This window comes from Ornithorhynchus anatinus, chromosome 1, assembly GCF_004115215.2.
Source record: "Ornithorhynchus anatinus isolate Pmale09 chromosome 1, mOrnAna1.pri.v4, whole genome shotgun sequence".
In the NCBI taxonomy this organism is placed as follows: domain Eukaryota; kingdom Metazoa; phylum Chordata; class Mammalia; order Monotremata; family Ornithorhynchidae; genus Ornithorhynchus; species Ornithorhynchus anatinus.
Genome location: NC_041728.1, coordinates 63,247,480 through 63,268,529, shown reverse-complemented (window position 1 = coordinate 63,268,529; position 21,050 = coordinate 63,247,480). Strand labels below are relative to the sequence as shown.

General features: G+C 48.5%; 1 protein-coding gene across 5 annotated transcripts in view; it reads right to left on the bottom strand.

Moving 5' to 3' along the window:
• Window positions 1–17,077: 17,077 nt before the first annotated feature.
• Window positions 17,078–21,050, bottom strand: part of MARK3 (microtubule affinity regulating kinase 3) — a 110,906-nt gene continuing 106,933 nt past the window's right edge. For all 5 annotated transcript variants that reach the window (XM_007665045.3, XM_029060750.2, XM_007664977.3 and 2 more), the window contains one exon: window positions 17,078–18,106. In XM_007665045.3, the coding sequence (XP_007663235.2) occupies window positions 17,761–18,106 (346 nt within the window). In that variant the 3' untranslated portion in view covers window positions 17,078–17,760. The remainder of the gene's footprint in view (window positions 18,107–21,050) is intronic.

Below are 21,050 nucleotides of genomic sequence, written 5' to 3'. Positions count from 1 at the left end.
CAAGACTATAAGCCCTATAAGACTATAAGCCCTTCAAAGGGCAGGGACTGTCTCTGTTACCGATTTGTCCATTCCAAGCGCTTAGTACAGTGCTCTGCACATAGTAAGCGCTCAAATACTATTGAATGAATGAATGTCTGAGGGGAAAGTCACCAACTAGAAGGGGCTTAACGCAGGTGAATCAGGGAAGGCTCTAAGGAGGAGGTGATTCTCCCTCCCTCCCTTCCTGGATACAAAACTAACCAGGGTGGACTCAGACCCTAACCCACATGAGGCTCACAGTCTTAATTCCCATTTTCCAGATGAAGGAAGCGAGGCACACCAAAGTGAAGAGACAAGTAGAGGAGTAAGAATTAAAACCCAGATCACTCGAACTCCCAGGCCTGTGCTTTATCCACTAAGCCATGCCAGTTCAGGTGTGTTCTGTAGGAGAGGAGGGTCAGAGTTTGGTGAAGCTGGGTGCAGCAAATGTCGCAGAGAGGCTGAAGAAGAAATGGGTTTGGAGGGCCTGGGGAATTGGGCCGGGGGCGGCACTGCAAGTACACTTCATTCGTTTTTATTGAGCACTTACTGTGTGCAGAGCACTGTACTAAGCACTTGGGAAGTACAATTTGGCAACAGATAGAGACAATCCCTACCCAACAACGGGCTCAAGCCAAAGGGCAGCTCAGAAAGACGGGCACAGCGGCCTTTCCTAGAGACCGAGGAGGTGAGAGGGCTGAGGAACTGGGCTGGCAGCCCGAATCTGATCCTCTGTAGTTGTTGACCACATCAGGTTTCCACCTGACACTTTTCTCTCTAGTGCCTGGAGCCGGAGTGATCAGGACCTGGGGCTCAGCCCACTCCTTGCCCCCGGAGCTGGGGGTTCTGGGACGGTCCGAGCCAGGATCCTACCGTTCTCGTTTGCGTGTCTCGATCCTCCCCGGGGCCCCGCAGCTTGGATCAGATGTAGCCGAGCCTTCTAGGGAGGGTGATTTATTTTTTTCCTTTTGGCAGGAAGAGGACACACCCAGGGCGACGCTTCTCTTTCAACCAAAGAGATTCCGCGTGAGAAGGCTGGGGAACTGAGAGAAACCCCTCTGCCCATAGAGCCAGCAAGACCCGAGGCCAATGGGACTCAGGGCACAGTCTCCGGGCAGGGCCGGTGTGTCATGAGGGAGGGAGGGAGGTAGCCTTGTTTACCGTTCTCCTTGGGAAGCTATTTCCCCCAGTGCCAAGACCCATCCACGCAGCTCCTGAGAGACTTTCCAATTAGTCTAGAAAAAACCCATCTTTCTGATTAACTCCGATCCGTCTCTGCCCAGCCCTCCAGCAGTGATGCCTACCTCTGTTATTACATGGAACTTTCCCGAGGTGGGTTTTTATATGGTATTGGTTAATAATGTTGGTATTTGTTAAACACTTTCTGTGTACAGAGCACTGTTCTAAGGGCTGGGGTATACAGGGTAATCAGGTTGTCCCACATGAGGCTCACAGTCCTAATCCCCATTTTACAGATGAGGTAACTGAGGCACAGAGAAGTTAAGTGACTTGCCCACAGTCACATAGCTGACAAGCGGCAGAACCGGGATTCAAACCCATGACCTCTGACTCCCAAGCCCGTGCTCTTTCCAATGAGCCACACTACTTCTCTAAAGGTTAAGCGCTTCCTATGTGCCAGCCACTGTACTGGGTAGATCCCAGCTCTTAGAGAAGCAGCGTGGCTCAGTGGAAAGACCACGGGCTGGGGAGTCAGAAGTCATGCGTTCAAATCCCGGCTCCGTCAGCTATGTGACTTTGGGCAAGTCACTTCACTTCTCCGGGCCTCAGTTACCTCATCTGTAAAGTGGGGATTGAGACAGTGAGGTCTACATGAGACAGGGACTGTGTCCAACCTGATTTGCTTGTATCCACCCCAGTGCTTCGTAAGTGTTGGACACACAGTAAGCACTAAACAAACCCCATTATTATTATTATTATTACTGTCAGTCCCATGAGGGGCAGAGACTGTGTCTACTCTGTTTATCTTGTGTTTACCCCAGTGTTTGGCACATAGTAAACACTAAACAGATACCATTTTTATTAATATGAGAAGCTGCGTGGCCTAGTGGAAAGAGCCCTGGACTGGGAGTCAGAGGACTTGAGTTCTAATCCCTGCTCTGTCATTTGTCTGCTGTGTGATCTTGGGCAAGCCACTTCACTTCTCTGTGCCTCCGTTCCCTCATCTGCAAAATGGGGATTAAGACTGTAAGCCCCATGTGGGACAGGGACTGCTTTCAACCTGATCATTTTGTTTCTACCCCCAGTGCTTAGTAGAGTGCCTGGCTCGTCGCAAGCGGTAACAAATATAAAAAGCATATGCTTCTGCTTGTTTTTCCATTGTTACCCTAATTTTTAAGAAGCACAGTCTCTATGTGGTGGCCATGCATGGACAAGCAAGAATTTTATTTGAGATGACGCAGGAAACGTGTCTGCTGACTTCTCCCCAGCACTTAGTACAGTGCTCTGCCCATAGTATGCACTCAATAAATGCCACATATTAATTGATTGATGATGGAGCCTCCTGTCAGGAACGGCCCTGAACTTCAGGGCTAAGGACCTCTAGGAAAGGGATTGATTTAGTCCCAGTGGCTCGAGCAAGGCCAGGCTCGCTCATTCATTCAGTCGTATTTATAGAGCGCTTACAGAGCACAGTACTAAGTGCTTGGAAAGTACAATTCGGCAATAAAGAGAGACAGTCCCTGCCCACCCCGGGCTTACAGTCATGTCTCCATGGTGCCCAGGGAGCAAAAAGCGAGAAGGCGGGCAGGACTTGTGTGGGCTTGGCCCTCATTAGCCGGCTACAGCCAGAACCAGAACCCCGGCGTCCTGATTCCCAGAGTAACGCTCAATCTCTGCCTTTACAGTCAGTGCCCCCGTGGGGGGCAGGTGGAAGGGCAGGAACTGTGCCTTCTTTTCTCTCCACTCTGCCCAGCATCCCATGGAGGGTGTGTATGTTTGTCCCGTGACCATATCTTCTCCCTGCCCCACCTCTAGCCACAGAGACTCTGTGGGTCCCACCAGTCAATTGTATTTAGTCAGTCAGTCGGGTTTATCGAGAGCTTACTGTGCGCAGACCACTGAACTAAGCATTTGGGAGAGTACAATACAACAATAAACGGATACAGTCCCTGCTCGCAATGAGCTCAGGCAACCATGTTTCATCTCTCTGTCCCTCTCCCAGTACCACGTGTGGGCATACGTGTAGGTGAGAGTCCTGACTCTCACATTAGAGTCTCAGTCTCTTGAGGGTAGGTTAATAATAATTGTGGCATTTGTTAAACACTTACTGTGGGTCAAGAATTGTTCTTTTTTATGGCATTTCTTAAGTGCCTACTATGTGCCAGGCACTGTACTAAGTGCTGGGGTAGATAGAAGATTACTGGGTCCATGGGGCTCAGAGTCTTAACCCCCATTTTACAGATAAAGTAACTGAGGCCCAGAGAAGTGATTTGCCCAAGGCCACCTTCTAGACCGTGAGACCGTTGCTGGGTAGGGATCGTCTCTGTTGCCAAATTGTAGTTTCCAAGCGCTTAGTACAGTGCTCCGCACGCAGTAACGGCTCAATAGATAAGATTGAATGAACAGTACACAAGTGGCGGAGCCGAGATTAGAACGCAGGTCCTTCGGACTCCCAGGCCCAGGCTCTCCCCACTAGGCCGTGCTGCTTCGCCAGCAGTTCTAAGTGCCGGAGCAATATTCTAAGTGGTGGAAGCAATGTGGCCTAGTAGAAAGAGACAAGGCCTGGGAGTCAGAGGACCTGGATTCCAATCCCTGCTCTGCCACTTGTCTGCTCTGTGACCTAGGACAAATCGCTTCCCTGTGCCACAGTTTCCTCACCTGCAAAATGGGGATTAAATCGTCCTTCCTTCTACTTAGACTCTGAGCCCCGTGTGGGACAGGGACTGGGTCCGACCTGATTAACTTGTACCTATCCCAGGCCTTAGAACAATGTTTGACACACAGGTAAGTGCTTACCAAATAAGATAATTATCATGATTACCACATTTTCTCCTTCCTCTGCACTTCCCCACCCACCCCCTGCCTCTCTCAGTGCGCAATACGGAGAGTGGGACAGTGTACGTGTGGTGTGTGAGAGTGCCTGTTTGTGAGTGTGTGACTGAGAGTGTGTGTGTTTGTGTAGCACAGCGTAGTGGATAGAGCTCGGGCCTGGGAGTCGGAAGATCACGGGTTCTAATCCCGGCTCCGCCACTCGTTTGCTGTATGTCCTTGGGTGAGTCATTTCACTTCTCTGGGCCTCAGTCACCTCATCTATAAAATGGGGATGGAGACTGTGAGCCCCACGTGGGACAGGGGACCGTGTCCAACCCGATCTGCTTGTATTCACCCCGGCGCTAAGTACAGATACCATCATTATTATTATTATGGTACATAGTAAGCGCTTAACAGATACCCTCATTATTACTATTATGGTGATCCTTGGGGGCAGGGACTGGGCTGGCTGTAGGCGAGAGCTCTCACTCAGCCCTGGGCTGCCTCACCCCTGGGGCCCGGGCTACCCAACGCTCCGCTATCTGCTTACTTGACTTTCATTCCTGGCTTTGGAAGCTGCTCCTGCACTCCATTATTTAGTAACCCGGCTGCCATATGGAGTTTCACAGATACCCTCTGCCCGCCTCCGCCCTGCCTTGCCAAGGATACAAATTCCCCCTAAAGGCTCTCGGCCCATTCCGTTGCAACCCTTATTGGAATCCTCCCCCTTGGCAGAGAAGCAGTGCGGTCTAGTGGGCAGAGCACGGCCCTGGGAGCCAGACAACCTGAGTTCTAATCCTGGCTCTGCCGCTTGTCGGCTGTGGGACCTTATTAATAATAATTATGGTATTTAAGCACTTACTATGTGCCAAGCACAGTTCTAAGCGCTGGGGTAGATACAAGGTAAGCAGGTTGTCCCATGTGGGGCTCACTGTCTTAACCCCCATTTTACAGATGAGGTAACTGAGGCACAGAGAAGTGGCTTGCCCAAGGTCACACAGCAGACAAGTGGTGAGTCAGGATTAAAACCCACGACCTGACTCCCAGGCCCGTGCTCTATCCACTTCACCATGCTGCTTCTCTCAAGTGAAGTGACTTGCCCCATGGTGCAGTGTGGCTTAGTGGAAAGTGGAAAGAGCCCGGGCTTGGGAGTCAGAGGTCGTGGGTTCTAATCCCGGCTCTGCCACTTGTCAGCTGTGTGACTTTGGGCAAGCCACTTCACTTCTCTGTGCCTCAGTTACCTCATCTGTAAAATGGGGAATGAGACTGTGAGACTCAAATGGCACAGGGTCATTGTCCAACCTGGCACTGTCGGTGCTTGTATCCACCCCAGTGTTTAATACTGTGCCTGACGCATAGGAAACACTAAAGAAATACCACAGTTATTATTATTCTCTGAACCTGTTACCTCATCTGTAAAATGGGGATTAAATGAGCCCCATGTAGGGTATGGACTGTGTCCAACCTGATTACCTTGTATCTCCCCCACTGTTTAGTAAAGTGTGTGGCTCAGTGGAAAGAGCCCGGGCTTGGGAGTCAGAAGGGTTCTAATCCCGGCTCTGCCACTTGTCAGCTGTGTGACTTTGGGCAAGTCGCTTCACTTCCCTGGGCCTCAGTTCCCTCATTTGTAAAATGGGGATTAAGACTGAGAGCCCCACGTGGGACAACTTGATCACCTTGTATTACCCTAGTGCCTACAACAGTGCTTGGCACATAGTAAATGCTTACTAAATACCATCATTATAATTATTATTACACTGCCTGGTGCATAGTAAGCGCTTAACAAATACCATAGAAAAAAAAAGGACTTGCCCATTCTCCGACAATTCCATTAGCCGATTTCTCATGAGCGGCTGCCTCTAGCCACCGACTGGGCTCAGGTTCGGGCCCGATGCCGATGCCGACCCCGACTGCCCTCCCCTCGCCTGGCTGACCCTCCCCCTTCCATCCCCCACAGGGCTGTCTGACAGAACCAACCCCACGTGGAGACGGCTGGGGATTTTCTTTCTAAGGAAACGGCACGTATAAGCCGAAACGACAAAGGCCATCCAGTCTGAACAAGTCTGGGCCGTTCGGAGATCTTGGGTTCAGCAGTCGTTGCCTTATAAAAGGAGAATGGGCCTCTGACCCAGAGACCGAGTCATGGTGGTTGTCTGAAAGGCGTGCCAGGGAGAAGGCGGGGAAAAGGGGTGTCTCCTTGGGAGCCTGATGATTTCATCTTCTATGACTATTTCGTTTTGAAACAGGGGACGAGGCCTCTCCCTCTGCCTCACCCAGCGGGCCTTTCTCCAAACCCTGTCAGGGTGGTGAGGGCCCCCTCCTTGTCCTCCCCTGACTGGTGATCAGGAGAAGCCAGAGGAGGCTCAGAGAACAATAAGGGCGATGAACGGTTTGGGATCGGTGCTTGTCCCTTCAACCTCTAGGCGAGGAAGACTGAATTACGGTCTCCCACGGGCACGGGGCCTATGAAGGCCCGGTACCATTGTTTGGACGGTGAACAGCAGCCATTTCCGTTCGAGGGCTACAAAGGGCTGAAATAGGAGCAGGTGGCTTAGATTTCAGCAGTAGACTATTCGGACTAGCTTCCCGCCTGTTGGGGGTGGGAAGATCTCGGGGCAGAGCTGTGAAAAAGGCCTGGATGGGAGAGGGAGATGGAGAGCCTTCCAGGGCTGATTTGGAGGGGTTCTTCTGGCCAGAGGGAAGGGGGTAATAATAATGTTGGTATTTGTTAAGCGCTTACTATGTGCAGAGCACTGTTCTAAAGGCTGGGGTAAACACAGGGGAATCAGGTTGTCCCACATGGGGCTCACAGTCTTAATCCCCATTTTACAGATGAGGGAACTGAGGCACAGAGAAGTTAAGTGACTTGCCCACAGTCACACAGCTGACAAGTGGCAGAGCTGGGATTCAAACTCATGAGCCCTGACTCCAAAGGTAGGGACTCAGTAAATGGCCCTTGATTCTAGGATTCTGATCCAGATTTTTAGACGCTGGGGAGAAGCAGTGTGGCCTTGTGGAAAGAGCATGGGCCTGGCAGGCAGGAGATCTGGGTTCTAATTGTAGCTCTGCCACATGCCTTCCATGCATACTTTTGCCAAGTCATTTAAGTTTTTTGGGCCTCAGTTTCCTTCTGTGTAAAATGGGGTTTCAGTACCTGATTTCTCTCCTACTTAGGCCATGAGCCTCTCTGCGACAGGGACTTTGTCCGATCTGATTATCTTGTACCTACCCCAGTGCTTAGTATGGTGTTTGGCACATGGAAAGCATCAAATACCAATATTATTATTATTAGTAGTAATAACACTAAAGTTCTGAATTCTAGAAAGATCCAAAAGCCTGGGATTGCCTCAATGTTGACTTGTCGACAAGTCTATTCACCCTACTGTTCCATGAACTCCTTGCCCACCCCAAGAGAGAGTAAAATCAACCATATTAGCTTGCTTCCCATTTCACCCAGAAGAAACCGTCCTGTGGATTAGGTGAGCAAGGTTACAGTCACTCGGAGGTCATTGAGATCCTTGGGTTGTAGTTAATAAAGCAGCATGGCCTAGTGGAAAGAGCACAAGCCTGGGAGTCAAGAGGACATGGGCTCTAATCCCGGCTCTGCCAATTGCTTGCCATGTAACCTTGGCAAAGTCACTTCATTTATCTCTGCCTCACTTCCCTCAACTGTAAAATGGGGATTAAATATCCGTTCTCCCTCCTTCGTAGTCTGTGAGCAAGTATAAATAAGTAGACCAAGGGTAGAGAGGCTGATGAGTTTCTCTGTGACTTGAGATGATGGGAATTCATCAGGGAAGGGAGGAGGTGGGTGGGCTTTCAGAAGGGCTTCTGAGGTGGAAGTGGTAGTGAAACTCTAGAACCTTTTTCTTTATTAAATGTCAGGCTTCGTCTGAGTCATTCTTTTTTATTTTTAATGGTATTTGTTAAGCACTTACTATATTTCAAAAACTCCGCTAAATGCTGGGATAGATGCAGGTTAATCAGGCCTGATACAGTTCTTTCCCACCGGGGGTTCACAGTCAAGTAGCAGGGAGAACAGGTATTGAATCCCCATTTTTTAGTTGAGGAAACTGAGGCACAGAGAAATTAAGTGACTTGCTCAATGTCACACAGCAGGCAAGTAGTGGAGCTGGGATTAGAACCCAGATCCTCTCGCTCCCAGACCCATGTTTTATCCCACAAGGCCACGCTCCTTCCAAATTCATTCAGTCTGGCATTTCATTATTTGAGTGCTCCGTAAGTATTTTTGGGTCTTTCCTTCCCATGGGAGTGTAGGCTCCTTGAGGGAACTGAGGTACAGAAGCGAAGTGACTTTCCCAAGGTCACACAGCAGACTAGCGGCGGAGCTGGGATGAGAACCCGAGACCTTCTGACTCCCAGGCCCGTGCTCTATCCACTGGTTGCCTTGATCATCTTGGTATACTCACCCTCGGGGTACCCCCAGGGGAAAAATGAAGGGGAGACTGAATCGCCAAAGATGACGTACCCAGAATATCCAATAAGTCGAGGCTGCAGAGAGGATTATTAATAATAATAATGATGGCATTTGCAGCGTGGCTCAGTGGAAAGAGCATGGGCTTGGGAATCAGATATCATGGGTTCTAATCCTGGCTCCGCCACTTGTCAGCTGTGTGACTTTGGGTAAGTCACTTCACTACTCGGTGCCTCAGTTCCCTCATCTGTAAAATGGGGGCTGTGAGTCCCACTGGGACAACCTGATCACTTTGTATCTCCCCCAGTGCTTAGAACATTGCTTTGCACATAGTAAGCGCTTAACAAATACCACTATTATTATTATTAAGCACTTACTATGTGTCAAGTGCTGTTCTAAGTGCTGGGGGTGGATGGTACAAGGTTGTACCAGGTTGTTCCACATGGGGCTCAGTCTTCATCCCCATTTTCCAGATGAGGTAACTGAGGTCAGAGAAGTGAAGTGACTTGCCTAAGGTCACACAGATGCCCTCCCTCCTCACCTCCACCAAACTAACTTTCTTCCCCTCTTCAAAGCCCTAAGAGCTCACCTCCTCCAAGAGGCCTTCCCAGACTGAGCTTTCCCCTTTCCCTCTGCTCCTTCTTCCTCCCCCTCTCCCTTCCCCTCCCCCCAGCACTGTGCTCATTTGTATATATTTTTATTACCCTATTTATTTTGTTAATAAGGTGTCCATCCCCTTCATTCTATTTATTGTGATGAGGTTGTCTTGTTTTTGTCCGTCTCCCCCGATTAGACTGTGAGCCAGTCAATGGGCAGGGATTGTCTCTATCTGTTGCTGAACTGTACATTCCATGTGCTGAGTACAGTGCTCTGCACAGAGTAAGCGCTCAATAAATATGATTGAATGAATAAGCAGCGTGGCTCAATGGAAAGAGCACGGGCTTGGGAGTCAGAGGTCATGGGTTCGTATCCCAGCTCTGCCACTTGTCAGCTGTGTGACTGTGGGCAAGTCACTTCACTTCTCTGGGCCTCAGTTCCCTCATCTGCAAAATAGGGATTGACTGTGAGCCTCACGTGGGACAACCTGATTACCTCATATCTACCCCAGTGCTTAGAACAGTGCCCTGCACATAGTAAGCGCTTAACAAATACCAACATTAATAAGGGGGCAGAGGCGGGATTGGAACCCAGGCCCTCTGACTCCCAAGCCCAGGCTCTTGCCACTGAGCCACACTGCTTCTCTCAGAGTGCTTGCCTCTCCCAACTCCTGCACTTCCCAGGGCTCGGGGGATAAGACTCAATTCCCCAGAGTGAGTGCTCAATAAATACGATGGAGGGAGTGAATCTATTAAGCAACCTTGAGGGTCCTCCCTCTGCTCCCTCTGTCCCCCCTTCACCTCTCCGCAGCTAAACTTTCTCCCTCCTTTCCCTCTTCTCCTCCCCCTCTCCCGTCCCATCCCCTCAGCACTGTACTCGTCCGCTCAACTGTACATATCTTCATTACCCTATTCATTTTGTTAATGAGATGTACATCACCCTGATTCTATTTATTTGCTACTGTTTTAATGAGATGCTCTTCCCCTCGATTCTATTTACTGTCATTGTTCTTGTCTGTCTCCCGCGATTAGACTGTAAGCCCGTCAGAGGGCAGGGACGGTCTCTATCTGTTACCGATTTGTACATTCCAAGCGCTTAGTACAGTGCTCTGCACATAGTAAGCGCTCAATAAATACTACTGAATGAACGAATGAAACCTCTGGTGCTCAGAGTACGGAGTAGGCCGCCACCTTGTGGCCATTTTCCACACTTGCATACCCAACTTCTCTTAAATGGAAATAATTCCTTTGGAGAGAAAACACCAGAAGCGGCCAATTTGATACAGGTTGGAGCGGAACCGTTAGCCACCTCACCGCAGAATGAGGTTTGGGAGGAGATGAGACGCCTCCCCTTCGTTATTCATGAATCCAGCCAGCAGTGAACTAACCGTCTCTCTCCAGGTGGGAGAAATAGTCCGCGAGAACCTCCGGATCCGCCGACTGGTTCTCCCCGCTGGGTCTACGAGGAAAAATCCCACCAAACCGGGCTTTCCCAGAAGTGAAGGCAAGTCACTTCACTTTTCCGGGCCTCGGTCACCTCGTCTGAAAAATGGGGATTAAGACCGTGAGCCCCGTGTGGGCCATTTCTAGAGTTTTTAAGAATAACTCCCGGTATGTCGGGGAAGTGGCGGGGCCGATGGAAAGAGCGCGGGTCTGGGGTCAGGGGACCTGGGTTCTAATTCTGGCTCTGCCTCTTGTCTGCTGGGTGATCTTGGGCAAGTCACTTCACTTCTCCAGGCCTCCTTTTACTTATCTGTTAAAAGGGGATTCAATACCTGTTCTTCCTCCGACTTAGACTATGAGCACCGTTTGGGACGGGCACTGTGTGTGACCTGATTATCTCTTATCAATATACAATATGGTGTTATAGTGCACTCTCCCAAGTGCTTAGTACAGTGCTCTGCACACAGTAAGTGCTCAATAAATACAATTGAATGAATATCCACCCTAGTGCTTAGTACAGTGCTTAGCATAGTAATATAGTAACATAGAGCTTAACAAATATCACAATTATTACTATTACTATTACTCACATTTCATCTATCACAACTCCACTCACTCTCCCTGTCCCCATCCTTTTCTGGGCAAAAAGCTGGGGACGTTAGCTTTTGTGGCTGTTCCTGGAGCTTCTCAGGAGACACCGAGACGGCTACTTGGCAGAACAAGAGAGAATTGCCCCTGTCGGTTCAAGGCTTATGATTTTTTTAAGAGCACCTATCTGTTACAAGGCCTCTCCCTTTCCCAAAATGGGGTCACAGCCACCTGCTTGAGTCTGGCCTGTTTTCGGAATTCTCTCTCTCCCTCGGCAGGACTTAAGGAAGGTCACCATAAGATGCCCAAAATTTAAAACGTTTCGAGATGTTCAATTCCCACAGAGAAGTCTGGAGCTGCCGGGTCTAAGCAGACTCTTCCTACCACCACCTCCTCTCTGAGCACCGAGAACTCCCTTCATGCTAGTGCTCATCTTGGGAGGAATGGTGCTTATTGAATGCTGTGTGCAAAGCACTACGCTAAATGCTTGGGAAAGTACACTTCAATGGAGTAGGTACACAGACTCCCTGCCCCCGAGGGGTTTACAGTCTAGAGAGGATACAGACAGGGTGGGCTCCACGGGGCCCACAGTTATTTGCAGGTAACAAACTGAAAAAAGGAAGGGGTTGAATTTAATTCCCTTAAAGAACTAATAATAATAATTATGGTACTTATTAAGCATGAACTATGTGCCTGGCACTGTTCTAAGCACTGGGGTAGATACAAGTTAATCAGGTTGGACACAGTCTCTGTCCCACATGGGGCTCACACTCTTAATCCCCATTTTACAGACGAGGTAACTCAGGCCCAGACAAATGAGGTGACTTGCCCAAGGTCACCTGGCGGATGAGAGGCAGAGCCAGGATTAGAACCCAGGTTCTCTGACTCCCAGGTCTGTGCTCTTTCCACGAGGCCATGCTGCTTTTTGGGCACATTTTGCAAAGATAGATACCAAAGGAAAATGATGAAATCAGCCAGCTACGTGCAGGGGACCCCCTCCCCTGTTCTGGAGCACAGACTTGGTGCGGCCTGGGCTCAAGGGACAGAATTCAATCAAATACCTATTTCCATGAACGTGAGAATATTCAGTACACATCCCTAAGCCATTTCACAGTAGCATAAAGCATTCCTTTTTTCTTCTGACAGCCTCAACATTTGCATGGAAAAGACCACATAGTGAAATATGAAATGTCAGCAGTCACTCCTCAGGCTACTTCTCTAAACACTAGTTTCTTTCCCTCTAAGCAACATAGTTTGCTTCCTGCCCCTATATGAAATTAATTTTTTTATGGCATTTGTTAGACGCTTACTATGTGTCAAGCACTCTTCTAGGCACTGGGTAGATGCGGGTTAATCAGGTGAGACACAGTCCTTATCCCTCATGGGGGTCACAGTTAAGTAGAAAGGAGAACAAGTATTGAATCCCCACTTTACAGTTGAGGAAACTGAGGCCCAGAGCAGTGAAGTGACTTGCCCAAGATCATACAGTAAGCAGCTGGCAGAGCTAGGATTAGAACCAGGTCCTCTGGCTTCCAGGTGTGCTCTGTCCATTAGACCACACTGCTTCCCATTTCAATACTACGACATTTCCATCAAATATCAATCCAACTCGACACCACTTTGGTGATGTTTTTGAGGTCGATGGACTCTATTAGTCTGAAGATGTATACACTGTTATTCTTAAAATGTAGACACTGTTAGTCTGAAGATGTAGTCCAAGCACTATGGGATATCGTTCGATCGTTAAATCAAAATTTTTAAATGCCCTTTTTAGGTGCTGCTTTATTAGGTGCTGCTCTGGGGACCCACCCTAATTTTCAAGGTGAACAAATGGCCCAGCTACATCATGGCCTAGTGGAAAAAGCACAGGCCTGTGAGTCAGGAGACCAGAATCCCTGCTTCACCCCCCCACCTACTGGGTGACCTTGGGCAGACTGCTTAACTTCTCTGGTCCTCCACTTTCTCCTTTGTAAAACAGATATAAAATACCTTTTTACTTTTTTAAAAAAAGGTATTTGTTAAGCACTATGTGCCAGAAACATAGAACAAGGTAATGCAGTTGGACACAGTCCATGTCCCACATGGGGTTTGGTCTTAATCCCCATTTTTACAGAAGAGGTAACAGGTAGAGAAGTTAAGTGACTTGCCCAAGATCACACAGCAGACGAGCAGTAGAGCCAGAAATAGAATGCAAATCCTCTGACTCCATGGTCTATGCTCTTTCCACTATCTCCTGCTGTTATCAATCTAACAATCACTTCTGTTTATTGAGTGCTTACTATGTGTAGAGCCCTGTATTTAGTGCATGGGAAAGTACAATATAACAGAGTTGGTAGACGTGTTCCCTGCCCACAAATGGTTTACAGTCCTCTAGACTGTTGCTTTTCATTTTCAGGAAATCTGGAGGCGGGATTCAGGGTGTGGAAGTTAATGAACTGGAGATACTATTCACTTTGGGGAGTTGGTGTGTGCCCTCTGATTTTGTTAATTTCCCCTGCTTTCTATTATTGCTGGGTAGAGAAAAAAGCAGCACTCACTTTATCACCTTCTGGATAACACCAATGATCTCAGGTGTGCTGGCCAAAAACAATAGGAAAAACCTCTTCACCACTCAGGGCATGGAGCACATGGAATTCATTCCCACAGGAAGCTGGGGAGCTGGAAACACCAGAAGGTCCAGAGAGGTTGGAACGAGTGTTCCGCACTGGGCCACTATAGGGAAAGTTAGAGATGAAGAAGGGAGAGAGAGAGGGGTGTCGGATGGTCCTTCCTGGGTCACTGGAGATAAAGTGAGGGATGGACAGGGGAGAATGAGGGGTGTTGGATGATCTGTGCTGGGTCACTGGATGGGAGTCAGATGGAGAGGGGAGAGTTAGAGATGTTGGATGGTCTGTGCTGGGTCACCAGAGGGAGAGCCGGAGTTGGAGAGAGGAGAGTTAGGGAGTTTGGATGGTCCATCCTTAACCAGAAGAGTAAGCAGCACACCGTTCCTCCAAGCAATCCGGTGCCCCTCCCCAAGGCCAGATACCAACGCAGTAATGACTTTGCTCCTGGTCTCCATCTTGAGGGATTTAGACAGTCCTAGACAACAATCCTAACGGAAGACAGAACAATGGCAATTCTTCAGTTAGTTCTGACTCTAAGAGGAGGGGAAGGGAAAGAAGCACATTCCTCAGTCATCCTGAATGACCCTTGATTCTTCCACAGGTATCTTTCACGCTCACTTGTTGCCAATGACTGCAATCAAAGTCATCTCATCGCCTGACAACTGGGAATTCGGAGGGGGACAAAAAACCACAGCGGGACGGAGCTACCTGCTTAAAAAAAATCACAGCGGGACGGAGCTACCTGGTTAATCTATTTACCAGCAACAACACTGTAATATTTGACTTAGATAAAAAGCAGCTACAGTCATGGACCTTTAGGATTTTTTTGGAAAGGACAAATCTGGAAGTCTTCTGCACAGATAAGAGTCTTGCAAACAGCCTAGGGCCATGTTTGCTAGGTAAATTGTTAACCAATTACAACCACTCTCTCCAGCAATTAACTAAATACATAGAGGACGATAAAAACCCTTTTCTACCAGCATAAGCGTAGCATTCCTTTTAGGTATAACAGACGCTCTTGTTTCCAAAGGAATTCGGCATATAGTGGGGCTATGGGGCTAGGTCTGAGAATGTGAATGCCCTGGGATTAATAATTTTGGTATTTGTTAAACGCTTACTATGTGCCAGGCACTGTACTAAGCGCTGGGGTGGATACAAGCAAACCAGGTTGGACATAGTCCCTGTCCCATGTGGGGCTACCAGTTTCAATCCTCATGGTACAGATGAGGTAACTGAGGCAAAAAAGAGAAGTGAAGTGTCTTGCCCAAGATCACATAGCAGACAAGTGACAGAGCCAGCATTAGAACCCATGACTTTCTGACTCCCAGGCCTGTGCTCTATCCACCACACTACAAAGATTCATAAATAGCAGGAAAGGAGCCCCAAGTCTGCAGGGGGAAAATGGCTGGGTAAGTCTAGGGCCCAGTGTTTTAAAGCAACCCCAGGAAGATTAGAAAAAAACACTTTAAAAAAAAATTGTATTTGTTAATCGCTTATTATGTGCCAGGCTCTGTAATAAGTGCTGGGATGGATACAAGATATACAGGTTGGATACAGTCCTGACCCGCATAGGGTTCACAGTTTCAATCCCCATTTTACAGATGAGGTAACTGCGCCACTGAGAAGTTAAGTGACTTGCCCAGTCACACAGCAGTTAAGTGACAGATCCAAGATTAGAACCCAGGTCCTTCTGACTCCCAGGCGTGAGCTCTATCCACTGGAGCCAGAAGGCCCTGGGTTCTAATCCAGTATCTGCCACTAGTCTGCTGTGTGACGTTGGGCAAATCAGTTCACTTCCCAGTTACCTCATCTGTAAAAAGGGGATGGAGACCGTGAACCCAATGTAGGACAGGGACTGTGTTCAACCCCATTTGCCGGTATCCAGCCCAGAATTTAGTAGTGTCTTGCACATAGTAGGTGCTTAACAAATACCATTAGATTACAATTGTCCCCAGTTCTGACAATCCTAATTGTCATGCTGAATCCACTTCTACTCATTATATAGTCATATGGGAGAATCTGCAAAAGGCCACATGTCTGGTACATGTGTATAAAACTGAGAAATTAAAGGACAGGAGCCCATTTTCAAAAAAGAAAGCCTAATGAGTCCTCTGAGCTGGTGGTTACCAACTCCAAAGATCCCAGGCCCAAGGTACCCCAAGAGCGCTTTTTTTAATGGTATCTGTTAAGCACTTACTATGCGCCAAACACTGTACTAAGCGCCAGGCTAGATCTAAGCTAATCAGATTGGACACAGTCCCCGTCCCACATGGGGCACATGGTTTTGAACCACATTTTCCGCAGGAGGTATCTGAGGCACAGAGAAGTTAAGTGACTTGCCCAAGGTCACACAGCTACAAGCAGAGAAGGCCAGATTAGAACCCAGGTCCTTCAGATGCCCAGGTCCGTGCTCTATCCACTAGACCACTGACTGCTTCTCTATATCCTCCTACCCAAGACCTGAAGGACAGTCTGGAGAGAATTTCTCTCGCCCTGGAGAGACTTTCTCACACCCTACTCCCTCATTGTCCCCCAAACCCACCAGTGGGAGTGAGAGCCCCAGATTGCTCTGAGTTTCAGGATGTCTTACAAAGAAAGGTGTCCCGGGCCTGTACTGTGAATGGTCGAGTGCCCCAGGACCATAAAAATCAAACCGGTGGGTACCAGGAGAGCCACTGTACTTTGGAAGGATGCCCAGTAAGGCCAGGTTGGGCCTGACTGACCAACCCGTAACTACGAAGCTGGGTCGGGCAGTGCCAAGGGAAAACCCAGCTGGATCTGAGCAAGGTTTGGTCTATTCCCTCCCTCCCCCTGATGATTTGGGGATTTTGTACCGTGGAAAGGGTGGAGTAATTGGTGGCTGGGGTGCATCTATACCCTCGTGAAATTGGTCTAATAGATTTAGAAACTCTTGGTCCCAGTAACCATTGGCATGACCACAAATACAAAGAAACTCTACGTACAGGCGGTGGTGTCTCCCCTGAGAGCACGACCAGGGCTCTTTCTGGACCTGGTGGTCGCTCCTCAAGTGCGGTTGCAGGTCGGTCTGGACGCCGGGTTTTCGGGACACTGCTCGGACTGCCTGGGACCCGGCCCCAGACTTTCAGCTCACGCGGGGCTCTACGTCCTGGCATAGGAGATGGGAATGAATGACAGTCCCAAAGACTCTCTTGTGTCACTGGACTCATCTCTCGTGGAAACGGGGGGCCGGAATGTAAAAGAGCTCCATAAGACTTGAACCTTAAACCCATCCTGGTCTTCCAACATGAATTTCAGGAGAGCTCGAAACTGGTCCCAGGGACGGCAGGCTGGGCTGACCCTGGCTCAGGCCGGCAGTGACCAGTGAGAGGTTGTTTTTGATTTGACCCTTGATTTAAATACAGTACCAGGAGACATAATTCAAGACTTTACTGAGGAGAGGAGAACTTTTAATTTTCTCATGAGATCTACTTAGGGGGAAATAAAAACAAAAACAAAAAAAACCAACACAGGATCAATGTTCACAACTGTAAATTCAAACCCTTTGCACTTAAAAAACAAAAAAACAAAAATAACAAAAAATCCCACAGTAGTGAACTGTAAACCCGTACTTTCTGTGTAACTATTCCTAAAGTCGATTTTTAGTATTAGCTTGAACGCTTCCTCCTTGGCTCTTTCCACTTTTAGCACCAAAATGATCTCCGAAGGAGGTACTGATACAGCTCTGGATGTTGGTGTCAGGAATTGTTTACATACATAGTACTTTAAACGTTTATACTATACACACATACTGTACACTCTCACATCCACGCAGACTGGGGGCATATTTTGATGGACAGATGTGGGTAAGAGGCTCCTAGCTCAATGGAAATAAAGCAGAAGGGGTAGATATTTGACGTAGTAGGCAACTTTAATGCTGTAGTGCACTTATAAAAAAAGTCCAACTCTCCCTCCCAGCTGAGCAGCTCATCTCCATAATTGATTTTTAATATCATGATTCAGAAGACGCAGAAGTTATTGCCTAAATATTACTCTATACATTTCCATTAGCATTCTGGAGAACGCTTTCACTTGCTACTTAATTTAGGACAGAGTTCCTGGGTTACAGCTTTAGCTCGTTGGCGATTTTGGAAGCGACGTCTTTAAAAGCTATGGACGTTCCCGATATGCGCTTGAAGCGGACGCCGTTCAGAGACAATCTTGGCAGCTTACACACCTCCATTTCCCACTGGACCAGGTTTTCCGCGTGTCCGTCCCCGTGGACGCAGAAGAGCAAAAAACGCTCTCGCTGTTCGTAGTCACAGTTATTGGCGTCCAGGACCTTGCGGATCTCTCTCATCATGTCATTGGGGTCCATGGAGCTGGTGGTTTTCATGCTCCAGGTAAACCGGAGGGAACGGGGCTTGGCTTCCTTGTTTTCGTCCTTCTGGTCGGCTGCCACGTTGCGACTGAAACGCAGAGTGACGGAATCACTTTCAATCGCATGAGAGAAATCGACAGCCTCCTCCTTGGTTAAAGAAGCACCAGCCGCGTTGGGGGATGCTGGGCTTAGCGATCTACCTGCGACATTTCCCCCCAAGCGCCTTCCTGCACAGAATCCCAAGATGGGGCCGTCACTCAGGGATGCGGCAGAGAGGTATTTCAAATCTGCTCCCGCGTTCTAGCAGCAGCAACCATCGGTAGGCGTGGGACCGTTTCCCAAACCACTGGGCAGCAACCAGTCTACAGGACTTCCACCGATCAACCGGTGGTGGTTACTGAGCGCATACTGTGAGCAGTGCGCTGTGCTAAGCACTTGGAAGAGCAGAATACAACCCAGTTGTATTGTCAGTCAATTGTATTTATGGAGCACTTACTCTGTGCAGGGCGCTATACCAAGCACTTGGGAGAGTATGTTCTAACAGACATTCCCTGACCACCTCCCACAAATCACTAAGCTTTGAGAAGCACCTCCCTGCAGTAAATACTCGTGGTTCCTACTAGTGTAGATTCCCTCGAAAGAACTGCTGGAAACAGAGAAGTAGCATGATGCATTATTTTCTTCAGTCTCCATGATTTCTTTTACACCAGGGAGAGGTATAATGAACTCTTCTTCCACCCTTTTCTGACCAGAAAAAGTCTCCTGTCATTGTGCACATCTTTGGGTGTGTGTGTGTGTGTGTGGGGGTGGGGTGACAGGGGTTCCCGTGTTCCCCCAAAAGTGGCTGCTAGTGGTTGGTTGGCTTGGCCCCCGATTTCTGGGCTGTTTCCAGCGCTTAGAACAATGCTTTGCACATAGTAAGCGCTTAACAAATGCCATCATTATTATTATATCAGCTTCCCCACCCTGGATCTGTCCCTGAGCCAGTGCATGTTTGCTTGGTTGACAGCAGGCTACAGGAATGGGAGTATTTGGAAAACAACTCCTCTCCCCTTGGGCCCACACCTCAATTCCCTGTTTAAAATGCCCACTGTGTTTCTAACCCTAATCTCTAGGCTCCCCATCTATTTCTCCCAAATTGAGGAAATTTGGAGGCTGCTCTGTCTGCAGCTTGGAGGGAGAATATAATATTGAGTAGCAAAATGTTTTTTTCCCCCTGGCTGCTCGTCTTCCAGGCTACAATTACTTACAGAATAACAAATCATCCAAAAAATTACCCTAGCTGTTATGTAGTTGTTGTAAAATAGCTTTTCTGGTCCAAAATTGTAAGTGTGGACTGTGGCCTGGCTAGGAGGGGCATGGCCCATTTGCTTCGGAAGTGTTGGCAGAAGCAGCCAAGGCACATATGCGCCTGGGAAAACACAAGGGCTTGAGTTATCATCATCATCATCAACGCTATTTATTAAGCATTCACTGTGTGCAGAGCACTGTACTAAGCACTCGGGAGAGTACGATGCAAAAGAGATGATGGACGCATTCTCTCCCCACAAGTTTACAGGCTAGAGGGGGAGACAGACACTAATATAAATAATTTATAATATATAATTTATACATATGTACGTAAGCATATGTACAACCGCAGCCCTGAATCAATGGTGGGGTCCATTTCCTTTGCTCCTATGCACCAGCCGTAGAGTGCTGCTCGTGAAAATCTAAATATCAGGCTGACCTCATTCTCTTTAAGTTTATCCTTGCATGCTTCAAACTCTGCCTTCTTCTCTGTCTGGCAAAATTATTTCTCCACCCATGCCCATCACCCTCACCAGCTGTTCCAGATGCTTAACTCTCTCCTCAACCCCCCATCCCTCCATCTCCCCCATCTCTTGCCCCGAAAGACCCGGCCACCTACTTTGAAAAAAATCAAAACTATTAGGCCTGATCGCCATATAATTTCCCCTGCCTCTCCAAAGTCCCTCCCTCCTCCTGCCCCTTCTTCAACTCTCCCATCTTTTTCAGGAGTAACTCAAGAGGAGAACTCCTGCTTTCTTTCAAAATGCATCCCCTCCACCCGTGCAACTGACTCCATCCTTTCACACTTTATTATACTTGCCCCCTTCCTTCTTCCCTCCCTAACAGCCTTCTTCAACTGTTCGCTCTCCAGTGGCTTTTTCCCCACTGCTTTCAAATATGTCCACGTCTTCCCTATCCTAAAAATATCCTCCCTTGACCCCACGGCTCCCTCCAGTTATCACCACCCCATCTCCCTCCTTCCATTCCTCTCCAAACTCTTTGAGATGTCTACACCTGCTGTTTCAAGTTATTCTCTCCTCAACCCCCTCCATTCGGGCTTCCGGCCCCTCACTCCATAGAAACTGCCCTCTCAAAGGTCACAAATGATCTTCTTGTTGCCAGATCCAACAGTCTCTGCTCCATCCCAATCTTCCTCCACCTCTCAGCTCCCTTTGACACTGCTGACTATCCCCTTCTTCTGGAATCCCTACCCAACCTTGGCATCGCTGACACTGTCCTCTCCTGGTTCTCCTCCTTGCTCTTTGGCTGCTCATTCTCAGTCTCTTTAGCAGGCTTCTCCTCTGTCTCCCCACCCCCAACTGTGTTCACTTCTCAGTTCTGGGACACCCTTCTATTCTCCATCTACACCCACTCCTTTGGAGGACTCATTCTATCACCTCTATGCAGAGGATTCCCAAATCTACATCTCCAGCCCTGATCTCTCTCCCTCTCTGCAGTTTCGCATCTCCTCCTGCCTTCAAGACACCTCGACTTGGATGTCCAGCCGCCACCACAAATTTTAACAGGTCAAAACCAGAACTCGTTATCTTCCCACTCAAACCCTGTCCTTTCCCTGACGTTTCCATCACTCTAGACGGCACCACCATCCTTCCTGTCTCGCAAGCCCGTAACCTGGGCATTATCCGTGACTCCTCTAATTCAACTCACACATTCAATCTATCACTAAATCCCATCGGTTCAATCTTCAGGATGTCGCTAAAACCCCCACTTTTCCTCTCCAT